Genomic DNA, 26,965 nt, shown 5'->3' on the forward strand with positions numbered 1-26,965 from the left:
GAAATCCTGAAGATCCCTAACCTAGTACTAGCATGTTGTTCTATCAAAGCTCGAAAACAAATATCATGTATGGTATTTTTGGGTTACTTATTGGCTCCGACTGATCGTACCTCCGCGTCCTCCTTTTACTTAATTTGAAAACCATTTTAATTTTTCTCTTTTAAAAACTCTCCCTGATTTGAGATTGGATTCACACGAATGTTCCTCCAATTCACTCAAACCAAGGCTCTGATACCAACTTGTAACGACCATAAATTTTCAATAAATTTTAACTTTTCAAAAACAACCCATTTTCATAATGTTATTACAAAAAGGTTTTTAATACATTTATTATCAGAGTATTCCCAGAACCATAACATAAACATAAACACGAGGAGCGGTACAATCACGCCTTTGCCTTGCCACGGTCTCTTGAAGAACCTGAAAAACATTAAACCACAACTGTAAGCCCGAAAGCTTAGTGAGATACCCCCAAAATACCAACCACATATACCATACACACATAAAATGTTATATCATAACAAACCACAGAACAACCATGCATATCGGGTCTACTGTGTGACTGGTCCGCCGTATCGGGCCTTTAGTCCACCGGGTCCACCCTCCGAGTCTAGTCATGTCCCTCAAGTCTGCAGTGTGGTTGGTCCGCCCGCACCGGCCTTCAACCCACCTGGTCCACTCTCTGAGTCTACAGTATGACTGGTCCGCCCGCATCGGGCCTTCAGTCGAACTGGTCCACTCTCCGAGCCTCGGCACGTCTGGTCCGCCCTCGTGGGGCCTACAGTCTGTCCGGACCGCTCACTGGGAGTTCAAAATAACCGTTCTGCCCTGGGTATGTTGGCCTACAGCACAAAGCAGGTCCCGCCTCAACCCAACCCCAGTCAAGCAACCATGTGCACATAAACATACCTTCCTATAACAATTCAGATTCAATCAAACCGTTCTAGCAGATCACGGATCATAACATACTCTAAGCAGGATACCGACCTAACAGGTCACTAGCATATACCATCCTAATATCCGGATGCAAACGTAACAAGACAACAACATTGTTGGTTTTTATACAAACAATCCTATGTGTGCATGCAACCCTAGAATTGGATCTATGTTTTCACTATTAGATACATAACATTATGAACACATAAAGAAACCCTAATTCTAGCATATAAGTAATCATATTAACATAAGAATAGGTTTATAATATTACCTTGATTGTTATGTAGCAATAACAATCCCAAATCTCCTTGTATTGACTTTGGAAGGCTTAGAGTCACAAGTGTCACTCCTCTAATGGTTCACAAACACCAAGAGCAAATGGAGAAGGTATAAAGAGAGAGGAAAAGGGTAGGAATTCGTCCTTAGATGCTCTAGGGATCAAGTCCACGAATTCTAAGGCCTTAGGGGTCTTTATATAGGGTTAGGATTAGGGTTTTAGTCCTTATCCTTATCTAGTTGCTTGCCCACCAAGCAACCATAAGATAAGCCTTGAAAACCCTTATTCTTTATCCTTTGGATGATTTCAAGGATCCTCATCTCCTTGAATTCGTTCAACCTATATTTAGGATAACCATTACCATATTTTGTAACTATCACATAATTACAATTCAGCCCCTCTAGTTTAATTAATTACACTTGATCACAAAATTAATTCTTAATTAATTATTGACCAATATTAATTAAACTAATATGATTTCTCCTTTAATATATTATTCTTATAACATATTAATAAATCATATTATCCTCTCTCTCTATATATTTCTCCAATCAAGTTGCTTTGGTGAAGGCAACCCAAAAGGACCATGCACCATCGGGTCAAGTACATACCAAAATAGTTATGGACTTAGACACTAATCCAACAGTCTCCCACTTGGATAAGTCTAATAACTATTCTGCGTATGACTTCAGATCCCGATCTGCAATCGTAGCTTTCCAAAGCCGCTGTCAACTCTGATCATATCAGATACACATGTCCTTAGATAAGGGATCATATATTCCTCCATTCTAGATATCATATGAGATATGATTTCTAATCATTCTCTTTGTACTACTTCTCGATTTCTGATTTATAACGATAGACTAATTGAACAAATCAAATTAGCCCTAGCCCGGCCGAGCATTTACGTATGTCATCACTAAACCATCGAGGGGCCCAAAGATATCGCTTTTATCCTACTTTGGATAAAAGGAACGGATAAACTTTGATACAATGCTCGCTTGCACTCACTCACCGAATTGCACACAACAATATGTTTTATAACACCAAGTTACTAGTGCGTTTACATATTATCAATGTGTAACCGATTCGCAAGATACAACTCACACATCTCGGTTTCAAGAATATAAGATGTTATCGTCTCAAAAATCACCCGTGATACAATTCATGGAGCGATCCAAGTGAGCGTGGGTTTAATCCAATGCTCAAATCATATTCGTAAGCACTCATGAACATTGCAGCAAACATTTGCTTATGTCTAATACTTTTCTAGACAATCCACACACCAATTCATGACAGTCTTCATTCATATCTACTTCCAACATATGAACGACCGTGGCCCGTTCGAATAATTCGATTATTCTTAATAAACTCAATTATTCTGGAAGTCAAAACATGCAAAGTGAAACACAAGAATAATACTAATACCATATGGCCTCAAGCTTTTAAGTATAAATAAAACTCCTTTTATTTATCATCATACCGATTACTCATTATTTGTCGTTTCGGGTAATCAACTTCTTACTTGAATTATTACACTTGTCCCATGCTCCTAGCATGCACACAATGTTTACCTATGGTTCTTACTTTTGTGAAATAGACAAATTGAGCACATTTCCAATCATTCTCATTTCACAACTCCAAATCCTTTTTCATAAGTGTAAGAATATCAAATTCTTGCTACTTATAGAATATACTAGATTCTAACATTTTATGCAACGATCATTTCGTAATATCATTGCACCAAAGTCACAAAGACTATTGCCAATGATATTACAAAGTTCTCTAACGGAGATTGTTACAAGACAATTCCTTAGATATGATGTCTCTCACTTAAAGTACATTCCTTTGAACATCCTTTTGCATAAAAGTTTCTAATCTAGTCATAGATTTTCAATATTTACTTCCCAATATGGACACGCTTCCATATTTTCCTCATGACAACTCATTCTTAATAGAATCTTTTCTATTTGTAATGATGTCGATATGATCCATCCAATATGGAAACATTTCCATAATTTCCAATACTATACTTACAACTACTCACAAGCGACCAATTCTCGTCGAACTTTGAATTGTCCTTTGATAGTTGTTTAATTATTTTAGTCAAAATCAATTCTAGTCCCTTTTCCCTCTAAATGCGCTAGACATTTGGAAAAAATTTTAGAATGGTCAAACATTAAAACATTTGCAATCGATCCTATACCCGAAGCGTATGGAACACGACGCATAATGTTTTATTTGCTATGTTCTCAAAATTCGAATTGTGAAGAAGAATGCCGTAATCATAATCGAAATTTTAAGAACACACTATGTACCTTTGACTAAATTTATTAACATTCCACAACCTAATCCTTTAGATTTGAAATGAAGCATAATATTCTCTCCCTTAATTATAGCAAAACAACTTTATAACCCTTATGACCTTGCAAGGTATAACTCTTGTTTTCTATAATTAATATTGCCAACTTGCAATACATTCCATAATAAGCATACAATCATAACTTTTATGCTCCCACTATCATGATGATTACTATAAAACATAACACTTATACTCCCACTAGCTTCGACATGTATTCATAAACATCTTAACTTCCAGAAAAATAATACTTATTGAATTTCTTAAGTTCATGTTTCTAATACTTAATGCTTTGATAATCCTTTTATCAAGGCTTCTTGAACTTATACACCTTTTCCTTAGATAGTTTATATGTGTGTCTTAACGATTAAGACTAATTGCCAAACCTCACAATTCGAATCATGGAAAGGGATACCGTAACCATAATCAAATTTGAGAATGCAATTTTACAATCACTATCTTCTTAAAATCTTTCTTAGTGAAAGCATTTCCTCACAACCATTTTCATGAAGGAGGAAATCTTATGACACTTAGATTTTAAACGGTGTATGTGTTCCTATCCATGTGAATTTGTTAAAACCAAAGTTTACGACAAATTCAGACTCATATGAACCGAACTTTCTTAATCTTGATTTCTTGCCTCATGGTAGCACAGCTGCCCACCACGTCTTCCAAGTAGTTAAGCATCTCATCTTTTCCTATCAATGTACTTTTCATTGATTAAGGTGCTTTGCCTTTTATGTGTTCAAATGAGAACTCATAGAACTCACATGCATAATTAACTCAATTTGAATGGCATAGAAACAAAATAACGTCAACACGATAGGTCGTGAACCTCAACTCGTGTGCTAGTGATGATTGATAAGGTTTATTTGATTTGTTCTTGAAACTTTTCAAGACCATTAAGACTCCCACTGACTCCTTGACATATAAGCTTCTTTTGTCAATAAACATTTCTTGACAAACAAATATTCAAGAGTTAGTGTAGTTTTTATCATAACACTTCATAAATTGGTCGTAGTTGGTCTTTGTCTTATCCAAGACATCACAACTTTCCACATTTGATGAATGTTATAAACCTTTAAAACCTTTCACTTATTGTCACAATCTTAACTTTAAGACTTGTTATTGGAACGAAGTATGATAGAATTCTTGATTTAACCATTTCTTCAATCCTTGATTCCTCTTCTTAAACATACAATTGTACTAAGACTCACTTAGAGGATCAATTAAGATATGGTTCTTAATCATTAAGACCTATCATAAAGTATAAAAGCTACTCTCCCTTCTTCTTAGAATGGAGAAACTTTTATCTTTTTGCCTACTTGATTCTTCTTATTCGTTTTGCTATTGATTTAAACCTTTTCAATCAATACAAAATTACACTTAATCCTATAAGTATAATCATATTTACTAAACCTTTAGTAAATCATGACGAAAGTCTTTGTTACTCTTATGGTGCACTTAATCAACACGCAACTTTGTGTGCTTGATTTCCTAGTTCTTCACTTGACACTTTGTCAACGAATCAGTCTAATTTCCAAATATGAAATTTCTCATTCATCATGCAACAAAGTTGCGTGATTCCAAATTTCTGTCCAATTGAAACTTTGGGCGATGAGAAACTCCCTCTATTTAGTAAATTCTCGACATTTCCATAAATAACATAACTAAGAATCATATCCATTCGTTGTAGAAATATGCTAACATCAATTTTCATAATGATTTCATTGCAAGGAAATAAACAAATAAATAAATAAATAAGTCAAACAAAAAAATTTATTTTATCTATAAACGCAGCGGAAAAACATTTGTCCTTACAATGCAAAATCCATTGAAAACTATGTAAAAAATGAAATTTTATAACAACTCTATCATAACTATCTAAGCTCAAAATCTAATCTTCTAGTCCATGCGATCGAGATCCATCTCTTGGTGATTAGATTCATCTTGCTTTCTCAACAAGCTTCCTTTCTTTTCACTGATCCTGCAAAACACTCAAATGCAATCTTATTACATCATGTATTAAGAATCAATGAATAGGAACTTAACGGAGTTATATAGTGGATTTTACCTAAAGTGGAGCCATACTTTCTGACTCTCCCATATCTTAGATCTCTTAGGTAATTAGGGAAACTTCGTCTCCAATGCCCCTTCTCTTGGCAATAAAAGCAAATTGACTCTTTTGGAACAACACATGGAACTACTTCAGACATCGCCTTTCACTTATGATCAAACTTTTCGATCATTGCATGAATTTCATTGCCATTGTCTATATCCATAGAGGTCTTGAAGGCAGATTCACCAATCAACTTTGTTTTTCTATTGCGCCAAACCATTGCTGATTCAGCAGCAATAAGCATATAGGTGAGATCTATAAGGGTTACGTCGTGGTTCATCATATAGTACTCTCTTACGAACTCACTATATGAGTTGGGAAGTGACTGAAGAACCCAATCAACAGTCATCTCCTCACCGACAACGGATCCCATCATTCTTAGTCTATCAATGTGTGACTTCATCCCTAGGACGTGTGCACACACCGACTTTCCTTCTTTATGTTTACTTGCCAAAAGGGCTTGAGTGATATTGAACCTTTCAATTTTACAATCTTGTGGGTTAGGGAGAATAATTGGAGGAGGAGGAGGAAGTGAAGCATGATTTCTTGTTCCTCGATCGAATTGTGGAATATCATCTTCATGTGGAATACTTGTTACACGGGATTCAGGAAGACCATAGTTGTCGAACTTTGACATCTACAAAACGGGAGAAAACGAAATTCAAGTTAGTTGATTGATTGAGTCCTTGGTAAATCACCCAAATGAAATTCCAAGGCTAGGACCCAACACAACATGCTACAACCTAGAAAAGGGATGCCGTAATCTAGTTGCAGAATATTTGAAGGTAAGTGAATGACGATTCACTAATTTCCACCATGAAAAACGAAAAATTAATTTAAGTTTTAAATCTATGAAAACTCCTAGATCCTTTGAGATTCATTGAACATTTCAACGGCATGTTTAAATCTCGATATGCCCCTCTAGTTTGTGACTGGGATGCCGAGGATCACAAAGCGGGTGTGAATAACCATGCAAACTTACATGGTGCCCTCACATGTTACAGTTACCTATTCGATGTGCCGGTAAACCACACACGCTCCATCGAACTATGACAAACATTGAGTCACCCTTTGCTACCTTTGCTTAGAACCATTTAGTGTGCCGGTAAACCACACACGCTCCACTAATGTCTTCACAAGGGCACAAAGTGTAATTTTATGGAATTGCATCAATTCACTTTGCCTAAGTAACTAAGATTGGGAATTTGAAGAACATTTAGTTACTTTTATACTTCATTATACTTATAATGGAAGGTTTCGTCCTATCCTACCCGTTCGGCTAACGACCCTCCACTAGTCAAGAGTGCGGTGGGTAAGAGTGGATACCCATTCAATCGCCATTTTATAGGCAATTTCCTTAAACACCCCTTATAGACTAGCTTCGTGAATGAGGCCTACTAACGGTAAGACTGACTTTTACTCATACATATATATAATGTTAGACTTTTAGTGTTATACATAGTATAAGGGTGTATTTTATGCTTTTAAAATACTAGGTGGTTTAATTTTATAAATTACACTTTTAATTTAATTAAATGTAAACCATAACATTATGGATTTATTAACTCTCTCTTAATTATACATTTAATTAATTTTAATAAAACCATAAGGGTGAAATTTGAACTTTTCAAAACTAGGGTTTTAGAATTTAACATTTTAAAATTAAACTTTTAATCTAAATTTAAACTCCAAAACTTGAGGGCAAGTTTTTGAAACTTTTCAAAACAATTAGGTTTCAATCTCACTTTAAAATTTTCGAAATTTAATACCATTTAAATTAAAATTTCAAATATTAAAACTCTTGATTTAATAATTATCTTAAACTATTAATTTAAATTATTAAATCATAAGGGATTATCTAAATCATAAAGGATAATTACCAATTAAAAAATTAAGATATCCTAATCCCTTAAATATCTCTATAGATTTCGAAAATCATGGGATAGGATAATTCATAATCTTTAATTACCATATATAACCATTAAAGGATAATTACAAGATATGGGATAATCCAAATCCCTAAAAATTAGGATCTTATCTTGGGGAGGAGGCTAATCTCGAAAATCAAGGGTTGGATTACCCTAGAATTCGAAAACTTGGTGGCTAAGGAAAGGGTTTAGGAAACCCTAACCAATTTCGAAAATCAGGGTTCAAGAACCCTAATTTCGAAAATCCAAGCTTCCTAGGGTTTATTGGCCATAAACCCTAATTTTTCAAGTTCATACATTGTATAATACTAATTGAAAACAAGTTAACCAAAGGCTCTGATACCACTGTTGGTTTTTATACAGACAATCCTATGTGTGCATGCAACCCTATAATTGGATCTATGTTTTCACTATTAGATACACAACATTATGAACACATAAAGAAACCCTAATTCTAGCATATAAGTAATCATATTAACATAAGAATAGGTTTATAATATTACCTTGATTGTTATGTAGCAATAACAATCCCAAATCTCCTTGTATTGACTTTGGAAGGCTTAGAGTCACAAGTGTCACTCCTCTAATGGTTCACAAACACCAAGAGCAAATGGAGAAGGTATAAAGAGAGAGGAAAAGGGTAGGAATTCATCCTTAGATGCTCTAGGGATCAAGTCCACAAATTCTAAGGCCTTAGGGGTCTTTATATAGGGTTAGGATTAGGGTTTTAGTCCTTATCCTTATCTAGTTGCTTGCCCACCAAGCAACCATAAGATAAGCCTTGAAAACCCTTATTCTTTATCCTTTGGATGATTTCAAGGATCCTTATCTCCTTGAATTCGTTCAACCTATATTTAGGATAACTATTACCATATTTTGTAACTATCACATAATTACAATTCAGCCCCTCTAGTTTAATTAATTACACTTGATCACAAAATTAATTCTTAATTAATTATTGACCAATATTAATTAAACTAATATGATTTCTCCTTTAATATATTATTCTTATAACATATTAATAAATCATATTATCCTCTCTCTCTATATATTTCTCCAATCAAGTTGCTTTGGTGAAGGCAACCCAAAAGGACCATGCACCATCGGGTCAAGTACATACCAAAATAGTTATGCACTTAGACACTAATCCAACAAACATAACAATGATACCCGGATTACGATCCGAAAAGGGCCGACCTTGGTGCCTTTGACCCTGTCGATATAGTGAGGATAACTCACCTCGCGATTGGCGAAACTCTGAACTGAAGAAGCAGATTCTTGAATCACCGACTCACCGAAAGTCCCGAACTAGCCATCATAACAAAATAATCATTAGGCCAAACATACATCCACTTATTGGGCCAAGACCAAAGTCCAAATCTTCTACAAAGCCCAATATTGGCCTAATTTACTAAATTGGGCCCTCCTTACCAAATGGGCCTAGATCCAAGGTCCATAATAATAATTGGGCCCAAAATACTCTATTCATAAATTTCCAGTCATGGCCCATAAACCAACAGCCCAATAACAACCCAAACTCCAAGGCCCCAAATGGAAATCCAACAGGGGGAGTATGCTGGGCGTACCCTCCTTGGTACGTGGGGTGTACACGTTGATTCGCAGTTGGGGATCGGGGCACTTACTCTCTACGCGGGGCGTACTCATAGGTTACGCGGGGGATAACCTTGTGGCTCAACAAATTCATACAACTGCTTGATGGCTTAAGCTCTTAAGCCCAAACTTCATATCCTTAGGCCAAATATGCCTAGGATCCATAAAGTCTTGAACTATATCACCTGGGACGTCCGTAAAGCTCTTAATCTATGGTCTTAATCCATTAATACCTACTTATCTCACACATGGAACAACCACAACCCTTGGGACCTCATTTTTCTCACTCAAGACCTTTCCTAAGGTCTGAAAGGACAAATAATATTGACCAACTCGAAGCATGCAACAAGATGAGGACTTTTGGGACAAGAATGGTGTCAAAGCTTCACAATACATAGATCTACACAATATGAATGCCAAGCAAGAAGCTTTATACCTCAAATAGGCTCCAAAGGATGATGTCTTTCCAGATCTATAAGCTCCAATTGTTCCTCTCCTTCTTTGACAACTTCTCCTTTCTTCTTCTAGCTTCTCTTTTGCCAAAATAAGCTTTCCAAGACCAAACACACCCAACAATGGAGGTGGGACGACTATCTAGGGTTCTTGAGGTTAAGAGAGTGCTTATGGGGGCTAAGGAGGAAGCCTTTATGATCTTTATATAGTGGCTGCCCTTAAAATTAGGGTTTTGGAAGTCTGAGAGTACATTGGGCGTACTTTGACCATCACCCGTGTTTCTTTCCCTCACTACGCTGGGCGTACGTCCAACTTACACTGGGCGTACCCAACCAAATTCAAATACGCATGCATGGCATGCATGGAACCTCTTATTCTAATTTCCCCTTAGGAGCTATAATTGATATCACCTTCGAAACATCGTAACTCCTCTACTCTAAACCCGCTTCCGATAAACTTTATATTCACACGAGGGTGGCGAGAAGCCCTATGCTTCTATCAACACACACACACCAGTCCGAAGCCTTCTCGGATAAAACCCATTTCCCATAAAAGGACCAACATTACCTTTTCTCTTAAATCTCAGGGACTCATACATAATACTTTAAGAATGGGGAGTTACATCTCGAATGGGTGTAAACCGGTGGTTCGGTTCACTGTGGACCGGTTCAGCGGAAACCGGTTTAACGGTTCTTTGACCGGTTCGGATCTTGAACCGGTTTTTTTGTGCATGCCTACCCCTAGTCCTTCCCGACTTCACCTTGGAGGCGTAAACCCTAACCTACAAATTACAAGCATTTTAGTTTTGTTTGACTTCTTGATTGTGTGGTTAATGACGTTGAGATATCAGTGAGATTACGGCGGGATACTGGTTTGAAGACCTAGAAAAAATAACGGGTCTTCAAACCAATATTCCACCGCAATCTCACCAATATCCTGGGACGGGAACCGAAGCCGATTCAGTTTCCAAACATAGCTAAGCTCCGCTTCCAGCTCCATTTCTTTCTGGTTTGATCTCTTTAGAGGTTCGATCCCACTTCATTTTCTGAATTCTTTAACAGTTTAACACACGATTTCTTTTTTATTTTTTAACAGGTTAAATCTTTTCACAGGTTTGATTCCACCTCTCTGATTTTTGGTTTAATCTCTTTACAAGTTTAATCTCTTTGTGTTTATGATATGTAGGCAGTGCTGAACTCAAACAGGTCTGAAATCAGAATTAAAGAACTCGTTGTGCTCAAGTGCTGAACTCAAACAGGTCCAGGAATTGATTCATACAGAATTACAGATCCTCGTAAGCTTCTTTAGACCAAGTTAGTAAAATGTATATTTATTTACAACATTCATGTTTATGCAAATAAAGCTAAATGATGCTTTTAATGGTATCGTAAAGAACTTCACGATGCAATAACAGAAGAAGGTACATTATAGTTTCTAGATTGTTTCATTGATCAAAGATTTTTGACATAATTTATGGTACCGCTACTTTTGCGTTTTCACACCGCTTTTTCACAACTTCATCGTGGGTCTATTTAAAAAGTATCTTTCTTCTGGGCCAGCCCATCGGCTACTTTTTAGCCCAAAATATGAACGATGGTTTTTCTTTTACCTCAATCTCATCATTCACCGATCCAACGTTTTCTTTTTCCTTCTTGCGACTTCCCTCCTGTTCTTGCCTGATCGGCAAATCTCCACCAATAAATTGAGCGACCAAGGCTCTTGACCTCCGACTTGATAAGTAACATCAAAGTTGTCAATTCTGTAGGCTTCTCTTCCTATATCCTCTTTATGTGTTTCTTTGAAATTAACCTAGGGTTTATTTTCTGGATGACTTTATCATGAATTCTTTTGTTGCAAATCGATTTTACCTTGTAGTCGTGCTACTGCTCCTCGTTTTTTGGTCGATTTCAGGTCATCCTGTTTTTGTTCTTTATGTTTTGGTGTACTAATGCATCGCACGCTGTTATCATTCAAATTGCCAAGTTTGATTCTTTAATTGGGGTTTAACCAGGAATATGAGGTCTTACATTGGAACTTAGACACCCTAGGCCAATTACCCTTGTGATTGTTTGTTAGCTTTATCTATCCGTTCTGTGTATAGAGTTTAAATTATGTTCTTTAAATGGGTTATATTCTCCGTTGGAATTAGGGTTTAGAGGGTTTATGATGTTTTCCAGTGACTTTCATAACTGAAGTTGCTTCTTTCAGTTGAGTATTGTCGGATGTTTCAGACTAATCTACTTTCAACTTCTTCTCAATCTTGACACTTGCAATGGTCTCAAGATAAGGTTATTCGTATGCCACCATGATTCCCTTTAAGAGTTTAGTAGCGGATCCTAACCTAGCATTGGTACCTGTTGTGTATTTTAAGCTAGTTGATCCTTCATAGTGATGCAACAATGATAAATTCAACTAACACGATGCTTGCATCATATATATATCTAACAACATTGTTCTTTTGATATTTAAGCTCCTAAATCTTTGGTACTTCTGAGCATGCAAGTTTGTTAGTTGCAAAGACTTGCTATTGCAAAACTGCTATTACTTTCCATGATATTAGCATTACTTGAAGCGTACATGTGTTTAATAATATGGTTTACCTGAAGAACAGGTAGAAGGCAAACCTGGTTTTCAAATGACATAGCAGCAGATCAAAAATGTATAAAGTTTTATAAAATTGGAACAAAACTGAATCTTGAGTTGTAAAACCTCTTAATTAGGTTGGAATAAATCTAAAACTTGGTTACTGTTTAATGACATTGTCCCTCTGAAAAAAAAAAAATAGATGCCTTAAATACCTTAAATCTTGATAGGGAAACACCTTATAATGATAAAGTACCAAGAAAAAAAAAAGTCTTACATGAACAAAAATTCTAAAAAGTTTGTAATTTTCTCATTTCCTTCACTAGAGATCTGTAATCTCTAATCATCATATTCTCCCTCTTCTTCTATATGCTCCTCTTTCAATAGAAGCTTTGACAATTGCTCAATTAGGTTATATAGGTGCCTTCAGTGACTTGTTCTCATTATTTTTAAATCCTTTTTTTTTTTTTTACAGGTTTTAGTTACATAAAAGAGGAGGATGAATTTTGCAGCTTCTTTGTGTAAAAGATTAACTGTTAGCAACCTGGTTACAAAAATTCCTGTCTACAGTTCTGCAAGAGGTACACCTCTTATAACCCTTTAATTTATTTATTTATTGTCTTTCCATCATCTTCTTTTAATTGTGGTAACATTTTTTATTAATTTTAACTGAATGATAGATGTAACTGGAGATGGATTAAGCATGATATTCAGACGTTGGGCCACCAAAAAAACAGCAGGGTCAACAAAAAACGGACGTGACTCAAAACCCAAGATGCTTGGTGTCAAGAAGTTTGGTGGCGAGGTTCAACTAAAATTCTAAATTCATATTAAATATTTAAATCATATGTTTTGTTTATTTATTTATATTTATATTTGGGAAATACAGAGAGTGGTACCTGGGAATATCATTGTGAGACAAAGAGGGACTCGTTTCCACCCAGGAGATTATGTAGGAATGGGAAAAGATCATACACTTTATGCTTTGAAAGAAGGGTGTGTGAAATTTGAACGCCATAAGCTTAGTGGACGCAAGTGGATCCATGTTGAGCCCAAAGAAGGCCATGTACTTCACCCAATTTATGTGAAAGGTGCACCAGAGTCAAACACCACATCTTAGGTTGGCCTTTTTTCTAAAAAAAAAAATTATAAATCATGTTTAATTAGTTCAACTTGAAAGGTTTTTAAGTTTCATTTTGTTGACCTTTTGAATTTGGATCTTTTATTGAATAATTCGTTGAGTTTTTGTGGGAAATTGTCAATTGCTTGCAAGTTGGCAAGTGTTTACTTCAATTGGTCTTTTACATAGACAAATCACTAAAGATGTCTAAACATGTTTTATACTACTATACTTTATGCTAACAAACAAGTAGCAAAAAGATGTTCAATAGATTCAACAGTTTCATCACAAAGTGAGCAAATGAATGAGAGAATTATCCAAACCTCTATTGTTGAATTGAGTTTTTGTAGGTAATCGATTTAAGTTAGTTTGCCACCCTAAAATGTTTAATATAAAAGGCACAAATTTGTTCAACCTTGTAGAAGCATCTCTACTAGCAAGAGTTGGAAACTTGATACATTGCCTTGTAGAACTGACCAAGAATCCTGTTCTCTTTTGAGACGAAATGTGTACACTTTATTGTTGAAGATGAATATCAAACAACTCATGTGTGGCGTATATTAGACGGTTTACATTTTGTTCATTTGAATATGTAGAAAATAAAGTGTTAGATATGCTAAATTTGTTTTGTAATCATGTTCTCTTTTTACAAAATTTTATTGTTTAAGATGAATATTAAAAAAACTCATGAAACCTTCCAAAAAACCTATAAGAACCGTTGTTTACTATTTTGAATATAACCGGAGTGCCAATTGGACAGTTTGAATTGAACTATATAGTTTGAATATTCGAATTTGTATATTGGTTTCGACTAAAACTGAATTATTATTTTGAATATTATATGTATTTTGGTTACTAAAACGAGAATAGGATAATTAAAAAAAACTGATTTCTTATTTATTTATTTATATTTATGTTTTTAATATATTTTTTATAACTAGTTATTATTTATTAACATTTTTTTACAAATTGCTCCATTGTCTATTTGAATTAAGCAATTCGGGCTTGTTAGCATGTAATTTATATATTGTGTTGTACTGTTTTTAAAAACCAAATTGTAAAAACCGTTGGTGCAACTGAATTATGAATGAGTTGGTGCGTATGGGATATATACTTAATTCAAACTATTCAGGTTAATTTAAAAACTGAAATCAATATGGATTTACTAAATCGAATTAAACCTACCCATTCAAACGAACATTCCTACCCATAAGGTATGTGTCAGCAAAAGAGAAAGTTTACGATTGTCATGAACACGTGCTTTCGTCGTACATATACGTATAAGGGCCCACACAAAGATATATAGAGTTAATGAAAACCGTCTTGTAGGTTTACCTATAAGAGTAGACAAACACGTACATTAAACATTGATAGTCAATTATATGTACGGAGCCCGCAACAACTTGTTTTCATCTTGTCCACATACAGCCAAAATTGAATGAGCAAAGCTTTTCCTTGAAACAATACAAGTAGGAGTTTGGGATGGATAAGTTATAAGTCGTGAGTATTTGGTTTGGGTTTTTGTTTAGGTTGGCCATATACAGGCTGTCGCCATGCTTCAACTTTGTTAAATTTCAATGCTCATGTCAAGTTTTGTCTGTATCCATCTTTTTGGTACCTGTATACATTAATGATTAATTTGTTACTTGCTGACAAAATAACAACCGGATATATTTAACATTTATAAATATATTGATATTGTTTGGTTGATAAAAACATTAAAATGTATCTTGATAGCATTTTAAAAATCATTTCTTTAAATTTGAAAATCCAAATCAGATAGGATAAAAATTAAATTCTTGTTGATCATAATGGCCTCCTTGGTGAACCGTGTTTTGGATCTAAAATAACAATCCTATCTATTTTTCGAGGATCTCGTGGCAAAAAAATATTATTTAAAAAACTAATCCATTTTTCACTTTATACGTACTATGGGTTACCCTTTTTTATATTAGTTTCAGTATAAAGTTTATATAAGTAAGACTTAAAACTCATATATTAATATATCTTTATTATATAGGAAATTGATTTATAACTTTTAATTTTCTCAAAAACCAACATTAATATCGAAATAATTTTTTAGTAAAATACAAATTCTATAAACCAACATTAATTTGTGATTTTAAAATTGAAATTTTTGGATGGATAAGGAAAGGGCAGCTTGAAAATGGAATTGGAGATTGATTTAGAATTGAGGAGATAGTAATCTAGGGATGTCATTTTAATTACACTATATTTATTTGAAATTTCTGTAACTTTTCAAATGTTTTTAGGAATGATCGTAACATTGTTCATTTAACACTAAAATTTGTCAAAATCGAAACTCGGCGTGAAAATTGAAATTTTGTGATAAAAAAAACCATTACTGTTAAATGAACCATTAGCAACTTTTCTAATTACTTTTGTTCTAAATTGGTTGTATGTCATATGACAAACAGATTTTTATTTGTTATATTAGATGTACAAACAACCCATAAAAATTCGCCATATATATATATATATATATATATATATATATATATATATATATATATATATATATATATATATATATATATATATATATATATATATATATATATAGGGTTAGGTTCATTTGAGACCACCTATATTTTGTGAGACCGTAAGACGCATTTATTTATTTATTTTTATTTTTTTTTAGTTAATTCATGTTCTGAAAATAATATTTAAAAAAAGAATTTTTTGATTTTTCTATTTATTTTGCATTTTAAAATTATTTTTAGAATATGTGCAGTGTAATATTCTATTTAGAATATTTCACGTATTTTTAAAAAAAAAAAAGATTTTTTTTAAATTTTTTTTAGTTAATTCAAGTTCCGAAAATAATATTTAAAAAAAGAATTTTTAGATTTTTCCATTTATTTTGCATTTTAAAATTATTTTTTAGAATATATCAGTGTAATATTCTATTTAGAATATTTCACGTATTTTTCAAAAAAAAAAAAAAAAACGGAATCTTTTTTATTTTTTTTTATATTTTTTTAGTTAATTCAAGTTCCGAAAATAATATTTAAAAAAAGAATTTTTGGATTTTTCCATTTATTTTGCATTTTAAAATTATTTTTAGATTTGGTCTAATGGTCTCACAAAATTAGAATGGTCTCAAATTATTTATATATATATATATATATATATATATATATATATATATATATATATATATATATATATATATATATATATATATATATATATATATATATATATATATATATATTAAACCGGAATAAAAAGAAACGAAAGAACTCCTACAAAACAACCTGAGGAGTAGATTTAGGGCCTTTTCCTCCCAATTATTATTGATCTTTTGATTGGGATTCATCCCCATGAATCAACCCATTTGCCCCTCCACCCGACGTCGGCCCATCCTCATAGCTATAAAAAATATTGTATTTGATTTTGCTATATTTACGTTTGTGTGTATGTTTATTGTTGTGATATTTAATTTTATAAATTAAAAACAGTTAATATCGATAAACCATGAAAGATTTTATAACTAAAACGAATCGCTAATTTGTGGCTAAATATGTTTGCCGTTAATTTGTCGGTTTGTGGTTGTTTAATGAGTGTAAAGTGTCAAATCAACGATGTATATTTTCATCGTTAAATTGGGATGTTCCATAACTAATCTTGTCGCTCAAAAATTAGTAACCAACGTATACTCACAGGATAATTTTATGATCCGTTTCATGAATTTGGTGATGTCTGAACTCCTTTTTTGTAGTGTTAATTGGTTTTATATATATCGCTCTTTATTAAAACTTAAATATGATAATTCACTGTCAAGTTTAAAAGTATCATTAAAAATTCGAATGCTACTAATGGTTTTTTTTTTTTTTTTTTTTGGGAGAAATCCACTAGAATATAGATGACTGGAATGGTGGCCAATCGCCAATTGGTGTGTTCTTTGTAGAAAACTAGCATGTGAAGAAGTTGAGAACATAAAAGAAACCACAAGTTGATTAGCTATGGTAGCTGTTAGGTATAGCATATGGTACTTTATTGTTTTAATTATTCGACTATATGTATTAGAGTAGTTGTTGACGAAATTTAAGTTAAGTTTCCAAAGCAATCACTCATAAAGAAAAAGGCATATATGGAGAACAATTGAAAAATGCAACTAGGTTAAAAGTAAGAGATTATAAGGATAATTTTTAGACTAATTGACAACAAATAATCTTAACTTTTCAGTTTTGGTCTTAATTAGTTTCGGCATTTGTATAGTTTGTCTGGTTATACTACAATATAGTCTTGTATTAGTAGTTGAATTACTAGCCTTTGACTTAACATATTCCTTGTGGGAGACCATGACGCTAATTTTTTTTACCATGCCTTCTAGAAAAGGTATTATTTAATCTTAGGAGTTGAAGTAAATGGTAGTATTATTTTATTAATGCTAACATCAATGCATGTAAGAGTCTCGTACCAAAATAAAAAGGGATAATGACTTGAAAGGGTAACGAACTTTTGACTTTTGTCACATTTAGTCACTAAACTTTTTTTTATTATCTATTTGCCATTGAACTATTGAAACTGCTCACATTTTACCCTTATGACCGGCTGTTACCGGTCATAAGGGTAAAATGTGAATAGTTTCAATAGTTTAGTGACAAATAGATAACGAAAAAAAGTTTAGTGACTAAATGCGAACAAAATCGAAAGTTCGTTTCCCTCTAAAAAGTTCAATGACTAAATGTGAACAAACTTCCTATTCCTATTGTATTATGTTTTAGCAAAAATATTTATTTTTGTTTAATTGTAGCAACATTTGTTGATGATGAAATCTATGAAATAAAAAAACAAAATGTAACATCCGGATTTCCAGGTATCATAATTTAAGTATTTCTCTTTTGAGTTAAGAAGAGAGACTCGACGAGTTGACGCCTCAACTCGTCGAGTAAGGTCGCGACTGATAACTCAGATTAATGAATAGACTCGACGAGTCGGTGAGGCGACTTAACGAGTCCACACTGTTGGCAGAAACCGTAAATCTTTGGGCCCGAGCCATATTTAAAGACACTTATGGCCTTCAATTGCGACTACCTTTCTCATAAGTGAGAACCCTAGTGAGCTTGAGTGTGTAGAGTGAGAGGAAGAACTATCTTGAGCTTTTTGGTGTGATAGATCTGGACCCTTCTAGGTCTAGAGAGCCAAGAATATGAAGCTTTAGCAGAGTAAACCTTGGGGTTCGAAGTTAGGAAGAATAACCTTAACCAACAATGTGATGAAATAAAATGATGAGAGATAGGTGATGATAGAAAGGTGATGATAATTAGGTAAATAGATGATGATGAATATGTGATACAGGATGAAACCATAACCTTAACCAGCAATGTGGTGATGTAGTAATCCACCAGAGTATAGATGACGACCACGGACTATTCTAGACAACCTAGTGGAAACACCAGCAGGCCCATAACATGTAGGTGATGAATTACGATTTCAAACGATGTTGTAACTACGTATTCATGCGATGATACTCTAACCCCTTACTATGAATTACGAGTTCAGACGATGTTGTAACTACATATTCATGGGATGTCACAAATTTCGCATGCCAAACCAATGGTCATAATTCACATCAGTGAGAATGGTTCATTTTTTTGTAAACCAAAATCAGATTGGAATTTTTGATTTTTTATTTTGGAAAATGTCAAACCATTGGTTTTTTATTTCGGTTTTGGTTTTTTGTTTTTTTTTTAAATATATTTTCAGGTTTTTTTTTTTTTTTTTTTTTTCATAAATTTCTTCATCAACAAATGTTGCTACAATTTAACAAAAACAAATAATTTGGTAAAACATAATACAAGAGGAAGTTTGTTCACATTTAGTCATTGAACTTTTTAGAGGGAAACGAACTTTCGATTTTGTTCATATTTAGTCACTAAACTTTTTTTCGTTATCTATTTGCCATTAAACTATTGAAATTGTTCATATTTTACCCCTATGACCGGCAACAGTCGGTCATAAGTGTAAAATGTGAACAGTTTTAATAGTTCAATGGCAAATAGATAACGAAAAAAAGTTTAGTGACTAAATGTGACAAAAATCGAAAGTTCGTTACCCTTTCAAATCATTATCCCAAATAAAAATATTACATGTTCACTATTCACTAACATGTCATTTAAATAATTACCTGGCTTTACTAATATCGATCAAGGTTTGCATTGATTGTACCCCGTTGAGTTACAATTAAAATGAAACCGAGCTTGAAATAAGAACAATTAGGTCGATTCTAATCTTCGAAGTGTTCATCAATACTCTCTGTACTTCTCAAATATAAGTGATTCACCTTTTAAAAATTCTCGCTTAAGAGTTAAAACCATCAATCGATCGGTTAAAACAACAACACAAATTCTCGCATGCCATATATCAAAATGATTAACTTAGATGGCTAAAAAAACACTCTATCAATACTTCATATTATAAATTATTTAGATTAAATTTCTAATTTTCTAGAAGTCTGAGAAAGTATATCATAAAGTAATGATTAATGATAATCGCCGAAGGGATCTAAAAGTAAAAGTTTATATGCAAGTTGCTCCTTCTACTTGCATGCTCCCCCCAACCAAATTCAAACTAATTGCATGCAACTTGCAATCCCATTTCCAATCCTCACATATACATACATATATACACACAAATATATATATATATATATATATATATATATATATATATATATATATATATATATATATATATATATATATATATATATATATATATATATACACACACACACGGTACGTACCACAGTGTCGGTTCATTAAAAGAATCAAGCAATGCTTTCCTCGGTTCAAGTCCAAAGAATTCAAGAAAACAACAACCTCAAAACCACCGTGAACCACCGCAATCATTCCTCTAGTACCACCACTACGATATGGAGAGTTACACCGTCTGTTTACCTCCCCGAAGACCTCCACCACCACCACACTCACGCGGTGGGTCAAAACCAGTGTTCTTCCACAATAACCTTGTCGATCTCCGCCCCCATGGAAACTGTCTGGTCGGTCGTCCGTCGCTTCGACAACCCACAGGCGTATAAACACTTTCTTAAGAGCTGTCACGTCATCGTCGGAGACGGTGACGTGGGTTCCGTAAGGGAGGTCCAAGTGGTGTCGGGGTTGCCGGCCGGTTCCAGCATGGAGCGGCTTGAGATCCTTGATGACGAACGCCATGTCATGAGCTTCAGCGTCGTCGGTGGAGACCATCGCCTGAAAAACTACCGGTCTGTCACCACGCTCCATTCTTTACCGACGCGTGGCGGAAACACCATCATCGTGGAGTCGTACGTTGTTGACGTGCCACCGGGGAACACCAAGGAAGAGACGTGTGTGTTCGTCGATACCATTGTACGATGTAACCTGCAGTCACTCAAGCAAATGGCTGAAAATTTAACCCATAATTAGTTACTCTGCATTTTATTGGACAGCTTTTAAGCTAATTGGTCATTGGTATAATTTTCTTATGTTTTTTCGTGGGATTTTTATCAGGTTGGTATTTCATGGTGTAATGTTATGAAATATCCTAGATTACTCTCATGTTTAATAGAATATTATGTTCCTTCCTCATTATTAGTTTTAATGTTTAAAAATGAATATGTAATGCCGTTAAAAAAAATGAGAGCTATAAACTACATTTGGTAACCTTTTCCCCAGAATTACCTACATATATAACACCCATAATTTTACCATTGAACTTTTAGATATCGAATTACCCACACTTGTTTCCATGACTTTTCCACATGTTATATTTCGTGAGTAGGCCATATAATCCGTCATAATTGTTTTATTAATTAGTAAAACAAAACATATGAACAAATAATGGCGACAAAAACAGGGTGATACGGAATTTAGGGGCAACCGGATGCGTTTGATGTCACCCCTAATGCTTGGGTTGTCATATTGATTGTCATGTCGCTCTTAGTGTCTATATCACCCTTATTAGTGTCGCAATTAATGTTGTGGAAAAATAAGACAGCGTTGTTTTTCCCTCTTACTTTTCATGTCTCCCTTGTTGCTTATGTTCTCAATTTGTGTGCTCTCTTTCTGTATAATTCAATCCATCTATTTTCAGATAATTCAATGGCTTGATATATATTCTAAGGATATGTGTGATATCCAGGGTACAACTACCATCATCATTGTAACAATCGGGTTCTAAATGTGTTTTTTCCATTTATTGATTTATGGTTTTAAAGTCCAAGGAATGGTTGAAGCGAGGAACAAAGCAGATTGCACAACGGAATTAATCACAAATTTTCAAGAAATAAGCATGAAGGTGTAGGGTGCCGAGTCGTTGGGCGCCTCTATTTAATCAGAGACAGTTATTTGTCGTATTGGAGGTCGGGTGCCCAAGCAATGGGTTGATGTCATTTTCTCGGGATTTGAGTCTATTTATGGGCATTTAACCTAGAATTGTCATTTGTATCCCCCATCACCTCCTTGAGCACCTCTAATGAAACCATAGACTCTCTATATCACCCCTATTGGTGTGGCAACTAATATTGTGGAAAAGAAGACAATTATATTTTCCCTTCTTACTTTTCATGTATCCCTTGTGGCTTATGTTCTGAATATGTGTGCTCTCTTTCTGTATAATTCAATCCATATATTTTCCTATAATTCAATGGCTTGATATCTATTCTAAGGATATGTCTGATATCCAAGGTACAACTACAACCACCACTGTAACAACCAGGTTCTAAATGTGTTTTTCCATTTTTTTTATGTATGGTTTTAAAGTCCAAGGAAGGGTTGAAGCGAGGAACAAAGCAAATTGCACAAGGGAATTAATCACAAATTTTCAAGAAATAAGCATGAAGATAATGTAACAACCAGTTGTGCTTGACAGCTGTGCCATTGATAACGATGGACTTCGTACCTATTCCTTAGGATAATCCTTAGGAGCGAATGAATGAGAAATAGGTGATTCCCAGGGTAGATACTTAAGTGTAAAGAAGATAATGAGGATAAGTAATTGAGTTAACTGTTTGATGATTAAACATAATAATCATATTATTGTGGGTTGAAAACCGTATGTACTCACCATGTTTCCCAACCTGACCCACTCAGTTTATTTATATCACAAATGTTGATATGAAGTTACATTACACTGAAAGATTAAGGAGATATAAATCACTAGTGATAATGAATGTAAGTTCTGTTTATGCTTATATTTTTGTATTGACGATGACATCCCAAATGTTTTAAAATGAATAAAAATACTCTTCTTCGGAAATTCTTTGATAACGTATTTATCATGTTTTACTGGGAACAAATTCCGCAACATTTTTATTAAAAGAGGTACTCTGGTTTTTATAAAGCATAAAAAAAATCGGTATTTTCTAGCCATGAAAATGGGGATGTCACAGTTGGTATCAGAACATTAGTTTAAGCGAACTAGGAATAAGGATTTAATTATAGACTTAAACTTAGAATGTTAAGCGATGATTGTAAGGAATGTGTCTAATATATTTTAGGAAGTACACTTGAATAGACACGAGCACTAGCTCATTTAGGGAAGATGCCTAAATTGCTTTTATGTGCTAAATGATTTGCGATGGTTTATGATGTTCTCGCTCGATCGGATCTATGGTCTGTTGCCGACCAAATCTGGAAACTTTATGTGTTCAGATTTCTAAATGTTTAATTACGATATTAGAATTGACAAGTAATTTTTTCGAAGTAATAAGGAAGAATACGTGTCTAAACCTTCCTCTATCTATTTTCTCGTTTCGATACACCAAATGACTGATTTGGTGTGTAGAACATCATGGTGAAGACTCGTAGTGATTTGAGTAAATGGAGGAAATGAGAAGGCTTACGATAGTGAATGATACCTATCGGAAGATATCGTAAGAGTGATATTTTGCCTTTAGAATGCATCTAATAAATAATACGTCTAGTATAGAAGAAGTATACTTTCATTAGTAGAAAGAAAGATTTTTTTCTTTAATCCATGAAGTTATCCCATCGTATGACATTTCCATCACCAACCGAGTTGAAGTAGAATTGATGATTGAAGATACGCATGGAAGAAGTGCTAGTAGAGTCTATGGAAAATTCTGTGGTTGTTTGGACACATTTGTATGTGTTATTATTATTTTTTTTTTTTTGTGATAATAACTTGGAGAACTGCGAGACAATACTTGGGACGAGTATGAGTAGGTATGAATGGTAGTAGAGGCCTATACTACCGGAATCACATGACTCACGCTTGGATCAGGGAAAGTCACAAGGTTACCAAGAAGCTAGTATTTGATGTCGTTTTATTTAAATATGTCGTTACCATCGTTTCGGTAATGACTAAGAGTATAATTGTTATTCTGACCCTAGTGGTCATATCGAATTGATTTCGACTACGATAAGTATGTTACGTGGTTCAGAGAACCAAGTTTGATGTAACATCTTACTTAAGCCGGAAGATTGCAATAAAAAATAATCAAATCGATCAGTAGAGGTATCACGATAGCTGCTTGTAGCTAGAAATGCTACCTTTTAAGATGTGATTAGAACATGAAGAAATGTATAGTCTGTTCAGGAAGACTCTAAGAGACTTGAGTCTAACCGTGGGAACATACGATGATAAGTCATTAAATATGACACATCAGTCCATTGTAGTAATAAAATAACTTATCTTAAGTTTGTTAAGAAGAAGAAGTAGTCTACAGTAAGGATCGAGATTGTGACTTGAAGGTCATAATTTGGAGTCTAACGTGAGATAGGGAGAAAGTGCAAGATCGAGCACCGCCTGCAATCAGGAAGTCCTAGAGTTAGATACTCGTTCGAAGAAACATCGAAGTTATGGTTATTACTTAGGATGAAGAGATAACGTATGGAGTCATCATGTGAGTCCTATTTCGTTGATGACTTCGGGACGTAATCATCCTAAGGGGGAGATAATTGTAACGTGTCACACCCCCGAAGCAGATGGCGGAAACGTCTGAGGGCTATTACGACTCAATTGAATACCATTACAATGATTATACATGAATCATAACATCATTCATCACCAAGCATTGAAACATTACAACTGATATGGTTTACATTTAGTACATTGTTTTAAACATTACATTTCCATAACTTAAATCGTTCGATACTAATTTAAACAAAACACCGTGACATCACTGGATACATATTCCTTAATTTACCTATTACCTGAGAATACAAGTATTTTGGAAAACGTCAACATATGAAATGTTGGTGAGTTCATAAGTCGTGTTTGAATAATAATGATTTTTGTGTAGTTTGAAAACTCACAAAATCCGATATTTCCTGAAAAGAGTATTGTTTTATAAAAAGTGTGGAGATCCATAGTATGCTTGTCGATTTTTGTAAACTTGTATAATTGTTAAACCTTGTATACATCACATAGATAAAAGTGTTGAACTTCCCGGGAAAACCCGATGTTTTCCTCGTACATAAAATTTCGTGTCTTGTTTATTGTTATACCGATTCGACGATTGTTTCCGATAATTCCAGGTGACATTGGATTAATTATGGGTTGTGAGTTGTTATAATCACGCATTAACGAAAATGACTAGTTTATAACTACCAATTACAAACGATCCTTTTGGCGTCGTTCGTAAGGCTCACTTAATCCAACCACCCTGACTTCTCATAGCCCCACAACTGAGGAGAAAAGAGGGTACGAAGCCCTCGTTATTTCCATAAGTCGTTCAAGGCTTACGTGAATGCGGAAGTCACTAGGCCCGACTCACATTTGACTTCTCGACTTTGATAGTAGTACCAATGGGCCCTTGGGGCCCAACAGCACAATAAAGCTATTGAAAGTCCTTTTACATGGAATTAGGTCATAGAAGGCCCAATAATATGTAAGCGCGTTCCCTTCGGGCTCAAATATCATGTTATTGGGCTAGTTAGGCCCAACAAGCACGATTTGAAACTTTCAAGCCCAAAGATTGAATATTGACTTCTCGTGAATTTCGTGTGTTTATTGAAGTACTTATTGTTTATTGATTTTTGATTCGTTATTGATTCGAGCCCGAATCAATTTGTTTGATAACGATATTGGTGTTGAAAACGTATTTGTTATTATGTTTCGCCGGTAGTCGTGGTACTCGTATTTTATCTTAAGGGATTTATTGTTTTTTTTTTAAAAAAAAAAATAAGAGTTTACCTTTTTATGACCCTTCTTGGATAAAATTTACACTTTTAACCCTTTATATAAAAGAATTTCCATTTTAGTCCTTAAACCATTTTTCTTGACACTTTAGTATAAAAATTTATTAAAAAGACATTTTCAGCCTAGATTTACTGGATAAACAACTTAAGTCCTTCAAAAATGATTTTCTCTCGGTTGGAACCCTTATTTTCGCAACTTTACAGTTTTTGCCCAAAATGGAAAATTTTTGCATTTTTTGATCCCTTTTGACTTTGAAAACATTTTTGACTCTTGAATTAGTTTTATTACACTAGTAGTCCCCAGTTTTACAGAAATTTTCAATTTCAACCCCTCTATTTCAGAATTTTTGCAATTTGGGGCTTATTGGGCCGAAAAGCCCATTTTTAGCCCATTAGGTTCAAAATTTGCATTTTAAGCCCCTCAAAAGTGTTGATTTTCAGAAAATTTTTATTAGAAATTGTTTGGACTCTTTCCAACCTCCAGAAATTATCATTTGTCGTTTTGGGCCTTTAGCTTTTGTATTTTTGACAATTTGAGCCCAAAAATGGGTTTTATGTCCAAAAATGTTCATCCTAACCAAATAAATTATTTTTATTGACTTGATTAGTGTAAAAGGGTATAAGTTATGTTTGTTTCACTCCTCATGTGGTAGATCTCGGTTTTTAGGTATTTTTGGCTAACATATTCATCACATAACACATAAAATCATACATACAAGCATAAAAATCACACAAGGCATACATGAACTCATAGATCTACACATTTGCTTGTATTATCCCCCACAAAAACTTAAAAAAATAGAAAAATAGGGGGTATGAAGCTCACCTTGGGTGTGGTTTCGGTTTTGGAAGGAAAAATGAGAAGAAATTCGACCTTAGCTACCTTCCTTGGATGATTTCGAACTTGGATGATTCTAAGGTGCTAAATCATAAGTTTGAATGGATTAAGAGGTGATTCTTGAATGGAATGAAATAACTAGCTTATGACTCTAACATCAACTTACCTTAGATGTTGTGTTTGTGGGAAAAATCTCCTTGAAGCTTCCTAATTTTCGAACACTTGGAGAGGAGTGGAGAGAGTTTCTTTTGAGAGAGTTGAGTGAAGTGTGTGTGTGTGTGTGTGTTTTGGGTTCGGCTGAGAATTAAGAAGAAAGGAGAGAATAGAGAAGCGTGAAAGGATGGTGCATGGAAGTATGAGTCCTCTTGCATGGAAGTCCCTTGAATAATTGTGAGGTGGCACACACAAAGTCAACTCTTCCTTCCCTTGGGGTTGGGTAGAGAATGGGAGGGAAAGAGGAGATTTTTGGGCTTTTTGCCCTTAAGCCCATATTATAGTTAAGCTAGATGATGCTTGACTCAAATAAATCAAAGTATAGTTTTTATGACCTATTAGGGCTAAATTAGGTAAA

The 26,965-nt window shown here is 34.1% G+C and overlaps 1 protein-coding gene and 1 pseudogene across 1 annotated transcript; both read left to right on the plus strand.

Annotated features, from left to right (window-relative positions):
- Window positions 1-11,288: 11,288 nt before the first annotated feature.
- LOC145013089 (uncharacterized) lies at window positions 11,289-13,521 on the plus strand. Its single transcript, XM_078971890.1, has 4 exons — window positions 11,289-11,444; window positions 12,742-12,847; window positions 12,947-13,071; window positions 13,156-13,521. Exons 2-4 carry the CDS (start codon window positions 12,766-12,768, stop codon window positions 13,384-13,386), a joined length of 438 nt encoding a protein of 145 aa, XP_078828016.1. The 5' UTR covers window positions 11,289-11,444; window positions 12,742-12,765; the 3' UTR covers window positions 13,387-13,521.
- A 6,633-nt stretch (window positions 13,522-20,154) lies between these two features.
- LOC145011124 (abscisic acid receptor PYL4 pseudogene) lies at window positions 20,155-20,981 on the plus strand (annotated as a pseudogene).
- Window positions 20,982-26,965: the final 5,984 nt, after the last annotated feature.

This window comes from Lactuca saligna, chromosome 8 (assembly GCF_052625555.1).
Source record: "Lactuca saligna cultivar CGN05327 chromosome 8, ASM5262555v1, whole genome shotgun sequence".
Classification (NCBI taxonomy): Eukaryota; Viridiplantae; Streptophyta; class Magnoliopsida; order Asterales; family Asteraceae; genus Lactuca; species Lactuca saligna.